This window comes from Seriola lalandi, unplaced genomic scaffold (genome assembly GCF_002814215.2).
Source record: "Seriola lalandi dorsalis isolate HSWRI2012SDOR001 ecotype SW California unplaced genomic scaffold, Sedor1 jcf7180002055006, whole genome shotgun sequence".
Lineage (NCBI taxonomy): Eukaryota > Metazoa > Chordata > Actinopteri > Carangiformes > Carangidae > Seriola > Seriola lalandi.
Window position 1 is genome coordinate 1,919,317 of NW_019525549.1, and position 8,778 is coordinate 1,928,094.

Here is an 8,778-nt window from a genome sequence, read left to right on the forward strand (position 1 = left end):
GGAACTGAAAGGAAGAGGAAGTCATTACTCATCCCCGGATAGGACATACCAGACTAAATCAGATAGATCAGGTAAACATCCTACAGGTAGATGTGCACATTGTGGACATTCAGAATCAGTTCAGCATGTGCTGTTACAATGTAGGGGATATGAGGAAGAAAGAAAGGCTATAAGAGCAGCATTAAAGAAGGATAAGCTAACATTCAATGATAGGAACCTACTGAGAGAAACATCAGGAAGAATGTTTATTCATCTAATCACGTAACTGAAAAACACAGGGTTGATAAACAGAATTTAGTCCCCTTTTACTCTTTAAATTAGTTTCCTGCCATTCTAATGCTCCACACTCCAGTCCGGTAGGTGGCAGTAATACACCTGAAAGCTGGTTGCCAACCGCCAATCAAATCAAAAGAAGAAGAAAAAGCAACTATGTGTTCGTTCTATGACGCTTGGCACTTCCGCTTTGTACACAGCAGTTAGCTAGCCGCGCACAGTGTGTGTGATACAGCGTTATTCTTCTCATTCCTGTGTCTGCAGGTGTCTTTTAAAGATGAACACGGTTCTGTCCAGAGCGAACTCTTTGTTCGCCTTCTCTCTGAGCGTCATGGCGGCGTTAACCTTCGGCTGTTTCATCACGACAGCTTTCAAAGACAGAAGAGTTCCTGTGGACATCCACGTCTCCAAAGTCATGCTGTAAGAATTATCTGTAGCAGCTGTTGCGCATGAAGCGTTAACACACTATGTATTACTGATGCTTTCCTATAATGCACACGGTCATTGAGCAGCTCAAGGCCGTTTACGAGACTTTGGGTATAAAGACACAACCTGCTGCTGGGTCTTTGATGTTCTGGGCTTGAACCTGTTTCCGACTGAGGTTTAGTTGGTGTAATAGCTTGTGTAGTGATGGACGCTGTTGAGCACCTCAGTTTCACAGTGATGCTATTGAAATTCGTGGGCGCTCTGATGTAGATGAAACAGACAGCTAGCAGGTTTGCTCAGAATGCTCTTTCAGGCGCGATGGCGCTAGCTGGCATCCACCAACTCACCTGGCTGGAATGCCTACAGTGTCAGACGCCTTTGTACATACATATTTTTTTATTCAAATACTGGGACACAACAGAAAACCGCCAAATAGAGTGCCTTAGGGCCAACCCGGATGTTAGCACCACCATAGTTCTCCCCACTAAAAGCAATTGAATTTTTACATTTTGCATTATTAGTGATCCTGACAGGTTTAGTTCAGCTGGATCTTCACTAATGAATTAAATGAATTTCCCTCGACAGCCCAAAGAAATCACGACAGGAGTATTTAGTGACGTATTGTCATAGAATTAAACATGAAAATGTCTTGAGCTTGTGTTAATCACAGACCTGACTTCTGGATTTCTAGACTTGGGGATGAGGGAACAGGAAGTGCAAAATGCTATTTTATTTTCTGGTTTAAGGACTCATTCATGCGGCACTCTGTGTCTGATGAAGTACAGAGAGTTGGTTACTTCAGCATAGCTAATGACATATTTCCTGAATCCAATTCCTGTATTATTCATTTTATGCAAACTTGTTGTGTGGCAGTTTGTGTGAAGAGATTACAACTTGATTCATGCGGAAAAAAAAAAAAAAATCATCACTTTAACAAAAAACTTAATGGATTAAATAAATGAACTGATCTTAGTCGTAAAAGTCAGGTATCATGCACCCGTATCAAAAATGTTCCATCAACACTCATCTGTACTAACCTAGAAAACTACGTGGACTGTTTCATGTGGTCAGAAAATCTTACAGGTGCAATTCTAAAATCAACAGGGAAAAGGGGTCCGGGAACAGACCAGGGAACAGTCTTAGAACAAGTTCATTCTTTTCAAGCATAACACATTTGAATCTTGTTTTTATCAATAAAATAATCTAAACCTTAAATAACTTGTATAATATATAATACATCTATATCCCTGTACCTTTTTAAAATACCAAAAATATAGTTCATGTTAAGAGATGTGTTTAAATAAGGGTGTGACTGCTGTGTTTTCACTTACACTTTTAGATTGATGTCACATCTTCAATCTCTCTGTCATCCTGTTTCCTCCGTCATCGATGTCCCTCTCTTCTCTCTGTTCAACAGGAAGAATGTTGATGACTTCACAGGGCCCAGAGAGCGCAGTGATCTGGGTTTCATCACTTTTGACCTCTCAGCCAATATCCTTTTCACCACATGTAGTGCAATGTAAGTGCACAGTACATGTCAGAAGAAGACAAGTCAGCCTGTATAAGTATTGGTAAATAAGTCATGTAAGTATTGGTGAGCAGATCTGAAGTGTCTGGAGGTAGAACAGGAGATTTCAGAGAGAATATCTGAAGTTATAGTCCAGGCAGGGCTTTAAAATCCAAATAAAAAAAATCTTAAAATCAATTCTGTGCCAGTACAGGGGAAATGTGGTCAACTGGTGACCAGTGAAGACAGGCCAGTACGGGGCAGATGTGCTTTGTCTTCTTGTTACCACTTAGGAGTCTCATTGCTGCATGTGAGATAAGGCTGACTGACTGATTCCTACACACAGAGAGAGAAGAACTGCTTCAGTCAAGGCAAGAGGAAAGAAAAGCTTAAGCTACAGTCTCCAGATCTTTGAAGGGATAGTTTGAGTTATTTGACATGGGTTTGTGGGAGGTAGTCAAGCAAAGTCAGTGTGTTACCTGCAGTACATTCAGATTAGCGTGATGACAATTAAGAGAGGCTGCAGGGAACATACTGCTGTGGGCGGGGCCAACAGAAAAAACCTGTTTTAGGCCACAGAAACAATCCAATATCTGTTTATATGTAGCTTCATGTAGAATATTTTCAGCTCTTTATCTTCCCGCCAAAACAAAGTGAAGTTCATCTCTTTCTAATTCACTCAGCTGACCTGTAGCTGTGGCATAATACAGTGCACTTTGTAAGTGCGTAGATTGAGAAAAATATAATGCCAAATGATAGTGCTGTTTTCAAGATAAAGAGCTGAAAATATCCTACATGAAGCTACATTAAACGCACACTGCAGCCTGTTCCCTGCTGCCTCTCATAACTGGCAGTGCGCTGATCTGAATCTACTCCAAAAACTGGCTTGCCAGCAATAATATCCGGCCTGCCTGATTATTTTCCTATTTAGATTTTTTTTTTTTTTTAATTTGATGCTAAAATTGATCTGGATGGATTAGAGAAAATTGGACTGAGGCCAAACTGACTTGCTGACACCTGACCTCAAGCATTATGGAAACTCTAGTTTCAAAACTTAAAGCATCATTCTCCCCCCAGACACTTACAGTCAGTCAGTCAGAGGCCGTGTTTCGACCGCAGGAACTTTCCCCAGGAACCTTTTGAGAAACTATGCGTGTTTCGACCGCAGGAACCAGGGTCTAAATTTTGTTCAGGGATAATTGATCGACCCCCAAAGGAACCTTTTAGTTCTAAAAGTTCCAGGTACTTTTTGGTCGAAACGGGGCTATAGTACATCGTGTTGGTCTTCGTGTTGACGTGATCCCTGTGTGAGAACCACGTGACCTGGACCAGCTGTGGGTCCTGCAGGGAAAATTTCTGTGCTCCTGTTGTTCCTGAACTTTACCTACATTTGCAGCCAATTTTTGACTGGAACGTTAAACAGTTGTTTCTCTACCTGTCTGCTGAGTACGCCACAAAGAGCAATGTAAGACACACACACACACACACACACACACACACACACAGCGAGGTCAGACTGACACTGTCATATTTCATCAAATGTTACTTTATTTATTTTAAATTACTAAATTTGACCAGATGACTCTGTCTCATTTACAGTTTTTCTGTTGACCAATGGCCTGACATATAAACTTGTGTGTGTGTGTGTGTGTGTGTGTGTGTGTGTGTGTGTGTGTGTGTGTGTGTGTGTGTCAGTCTCTGAATCAGGTGGTGCTGTGGGATAAAATCGTCCTTCGAGGAGAAAATACCAAACTGAACCTCCGAGACATGAAGTCTAAATACTTCTTCTTTGATGACGGGAACGGGCTCAGGTTAGACACACACACACACACACACACACACACCCTCCAGCAGAGTCTGGCTGCGAGTCTTCTGCTCAGCCCTTTCGGTCTCAGTCTAACTTATAGTCTAGGTGAGGTCAGGTCCATCATGTAGGTGGGTGTGGACTGAGGTGTTTCAGTGCTGCACGGGCGTGTGAGGTAGATGGCATCCGTGTTCAGGGACCAGTCCAGTTTACTGTCCAGGTGCACGCCTAGGTATTTATAAGTGTGCACCACCTCAATGTGATCCCTCGAATGTTGACTGGCTGAAAACATCAGATGAAACAGACTACAACTGGACAGACTGAGAATGAACTGTGGCCTGATGTGATTCTGTTCAGTACGTATTCAGCTCCTTCAGGCTGACGAGATCTGGTCCTACAGTCTTTCGTTTCAGTAGTTTCATGAACCTACACACTGTCAGACTTAAAGGACCAATCCAACAGTTTAGTAATTCCATTCCCTGAAGTTGGGGGACTGACAGCAGACAGATAAGAGAGAGGTCACAGTCAAAGCATCAGAAGCCAAAAGAACCTGATCTTTAGTCCCTAGTATGGGTCTACCTCCAAAAATCCTGGATCCTGGATTTTCCACATGATGCAATATGTTTTACTAGAGCCCACATCTTTTAAACTCTACACCTGTGACTGTCCCATGAGCAGCATTCTGTTTTTAATCTCCACAGGTTCAAACAAACTTGACATCTCCTCCTCTATTCTGTTTTTAGGTCATTTTATCTTTTGTTAATTTGACTCTTTTAAATCGTGTTTAAATGTGTTGTTTAACATCGTCCTGTCGTATTTGGCCTTTCTGTCTTGTGTAAAGAACTATCCGAGGTGCTCTTCTTTACGGGCTGCACGTTAACAGATGTGTGTTCTGTAGTGTGATTGGCTGACTAACCGTCATGTCTGTCGTCTCCAGAGCCAATAAGAACATCACTCTGATGCTGTCATGGAATGTCGTTCCCAATGCTGGAATCCTGCCTCTAGTGGCTGGAAGTGGACACGTCAGCCTCCCTTTCCCAGATGCATACGAGGCCACAAAGAGCTATTAGACTGACACAAAAACATATGCAGCCAGTTTAACACGTACCGCACATACACTGATGAAACTAATGATTCACACACACAATACACTGGTTTGTCTTCATACCTTTAAATGAATATTTGGTTTGTAATAAAAGTGGAGATTGGAACATCTGTGTCTGTGAGGTTTTTTAAAAGTAAGAATAGCAAGTAAACTGTTGATAAAGGGTCAGTTCATCCAAATAAAGAAGCACTTAAGGTTATTATGTGCCTGCAATGCAGTAGCATCGAAGGCATATATTATTATGCTATTGCATTGTAGGCATATATTATTATTATTATTATTATTATTATTATTATTATTATTATTATTATTATTATTATAAGATAGATGCTTTATTTATCCCCTAGGAGAAATCAATGTGTCCATTAGCTCATTTCTGGATGTGGTAGTGTATTTAAAGTCGGCCGTATACAGGGTGAACGGGAACGGAGCCAGAACAGTCCCCTGTGGAGCCCCAGTGCTGCTCATCACTGTCCCTGAGACACAGTTACCCAGCCTGACGTACTGTGGTCGTCTTGTCAGGTAATCCACAATCCAGGACGTGAAGCAGGGATCCATCCCCATTCCTTCCAGCTTGTCTTTAAGAATGGGTGGTTGGACGGTGTTAAATGCACTTGAGAAATCAAAGAACATAATCTGGTTCATCCAAGTAAAAATGGGCCCGGTGGTTACACAAAATCACAGTTAAAGTTTTGTGTCATTTTTAGACTGTTTATAATGGGTGTGTATTGCACGGAATGTAAAGAGCTAGAGTGGATGACATCATCGCTAGAGTGGGAGAAGCTCTAGAACTCCTGAAAAAATTCAGTTTAACTCGTCCTCGTCACATATTTCAGTCTTCACACATTACAGCTCCCTCAATAGTAGACAAATTTGTCCTGTTTCATAGCATGTGTCTACCTGAGCCTCAGAGTGACGGGAGTAACCTCCACCTCTCCCACTGACTACAAATACACACAGTCAGAAAGCTGTTTAGAAATTAGTGTTCATAGAGAGAGATTACAGTTCAGACTGGACAGTATAACACTAAATACAGCAGAAGACATGTTGAATTTACTTTGAGCTTTGAGCTACAGGAAATGTTCAACCATCATAGTAGCTCTCCCATAGACTGCACTAAAAACACACACCACCATTACCACCCCCACCATCCCATTTTTTTTTTTATCGCTGAAGATAGACTAAATAACAGAAACACCTCTGTATAATGTAACATACACTGCATCCTCCACAGTGATCAATTGAATCAAAAACTGTCTAAAACTATTTTAATAATACATTTCCAACTGAGTATATTAGTAATTATCAGGTGTATGCTCATGCTCCAAAGTGACTAACTGCAATTCATTCATTCATTTTGTTGCTGTTCTCACCAGGGAACTGATATCTCTGGTAACCTAAAGATGTTCCTTAATTTTTATAGTTTTATCATATATTATTATTACCACCCTGCAACATGTTTTACCCCTCCATCCCCATTTTCAAATGTAACGCATCAATACCTTTACTCAAACATTTTAACTGACTTACTTTGTTCTTTTATCTGAGAACATTTTTACACAGTGATTTACTTCTACTGATGTCTTTTCACTAATACTAGTGACGCGTTCATGTGTTGTCATACTGACGTCAGTGTGGTGTCCCTTCTCCTGTCAGTTTCTGTTACTGGTAGAGTTTATTGCTGCTCTGTCTGAACACAGTTAATGTTGCTCTTTTCTTCATCACAGCGTCTGACTACCTGCTGTACATTTAAACTTACACTAGTTCTGCTCCAGCACCCAGAGCTCTCTGCTCCTATTAGTGACTGTCACTAAGCCTGCAGTTGTTTACATGCTTTTCAGCTAGTTACTTTAGCTTAGCAGTTAACACTAGTTTCTCTTTCTCTCGCTCTCTCGCTCTCTCCGTGTGGTGTCAGTGTAGAGGATTGTGATGTTATGTTATGTCAGATGTAATCATACAAAAATGCTATATTATGTTAATAATTCTTTCCTGCTACCTCCATCAGATACAGCTAATGAAACTGATAATGGGGGTGTTAGATTTACAGTAGGTGAATGATCACGCACTGACATTAGTCAATAATATTGGCGGCGCTGCGAACATGGCCCCCCAAATCAAATTCTGCTTAGGGCCCCTAAAGGCTTCAAGACAGTCTGCCTGCAGAGCTCCAGTGTGAAGTTGCATCGGTGCAGGCTCCGACCTCAGGCCGGCTCCAGTGTCAGGACGGGAATTGCACTTAACAAATCATGTAGACATTTCCAGTGGAAGTGCTTTTGTCATTGATTTATATTTAATTAATCAACATTCTTACTTGAAAATAATTTCTTTCTTAAATGTAGCATACATGTCGATTTGGCCTATTCTGTCTACATAGCACGTAACATCAGTATCTATATCAGTGTAGACACATACCAATTCAATCAGTCTGCTTGCAACTGTCTTATTTACATATTCATTACACTAATTCTGTCAATATAGGGCTCTGTCCATATAGCCTAGCAACATCAGTTCAGCTTATTGATTCCTCTCTTTCTGTCTTTTAAAAAACAAACACACTTCTCATACATAATTTACCTTTGAAAAGTATAACAGTATTTTAGTGCAAATATCTGAATTTAATATAGAAAATGTATTTCATATGACATAAGAAGCTGATGTGTCTACTTGCACTGTAAACCTGAAGATCTTTTGAAGAGATGAGGCTAATAAATATTTTAACTATGAAGGCACAAGTGGCACAAGTGGAGGGCAGTAGTTAGTTAGAACCATATTAACATATGAATTAACAAAATTAGCCTCTGTTATGTCATAGCCTCAACATTTTATATACAATATTTATCATGTTAAATACATTATTTTATTGTTTGCCATTACTGTAGATGGTTCCACCTAACTCTTATATATAATATACTTTCCACCTGAAGGTCTGTAGAAGGCATATAGGCTTATTTACGAAACCACACAAAAAATGACAAAATTATCAAACATTCTGTTGCCCTTTATTAACAACAGCAACAAACAAACAATTGCCGGTTCATTTCCACCCATTCTGCTGCATGTTTGCAGTCATGCACAATCCTGGACTCAATTTTGCCCTATGGAAAAGAGAGAGAAAAAAGGTTGTCTTCCTATAGCACAACTGCTACACAAATAGTATCATGACCTCTATTATTCACATAAAAATAACATATTGCATTCCTTGTTTTCATAGTATACACCTACTGTTATTGTACCATCGTTGTCTCAACATCTTTTGTAACAGACGTCGGCTTGCTGAGGCTGTAGTTGCATCTCTTTCCCCCAAAAAAAAAGAAAAAGAAAAAATTCAAATCCAGTTTATCCAATAATAATCCAATTTAATATTCGAATGATCCCATCAGGGACTAATCCTTGAACTAATCCAACCTGATAGATCTAAAAACTGATAATAGTGATGAAGAATATGTTCAGTAAACATTGCCATGGTAAACCTAATTTTAAAGACAGAGTGGTTCAATTTAAATAAGATGAATTCATTCGCCCTTTACACGCTGTTCAACTGTGAAAGCAACTTATTTCAGTATAAACTTTGGTCTACACCGAACGGCTTGAACGATAGCAAAACTTTAAATCCTAATTTTATTTTCATTTGGACGACAAATAACCTGAGCGTCACAGTCAACA

At 40.1% G+C, this 8,778-nt stretch overlaps 1 protein-coding gene across 1 annotated transcript; it reads left to right on the top strand.

The window, feature by feature from the left end:
• The first annotated feature begins 444 nt into the window (after positions 1-444).
• spcs3 (signal peptidase complex subunit 3) lies at positions 445-5,221 on the top strand. The gene is made up of 5 exons (XM_023397221.2): positions 445-693; positions 2,117-2,190; positions 3,595-3,671; positions 3,902-4,017; positions 4,948-5,221. The coding sequence occupies exons 1-5, from the start codon at positions 551-553 to the stop codon at positions 5,078-5,080; spliced, it is 543 nt and encodes a 180-aa protein (XP_023252989.1). The 5' UTR covers positions 445-550; the 3' UTR covers positions 5,081-5,221.
• Positions 5,222-8,778: the final 3,557 nt, after the last annotated feature.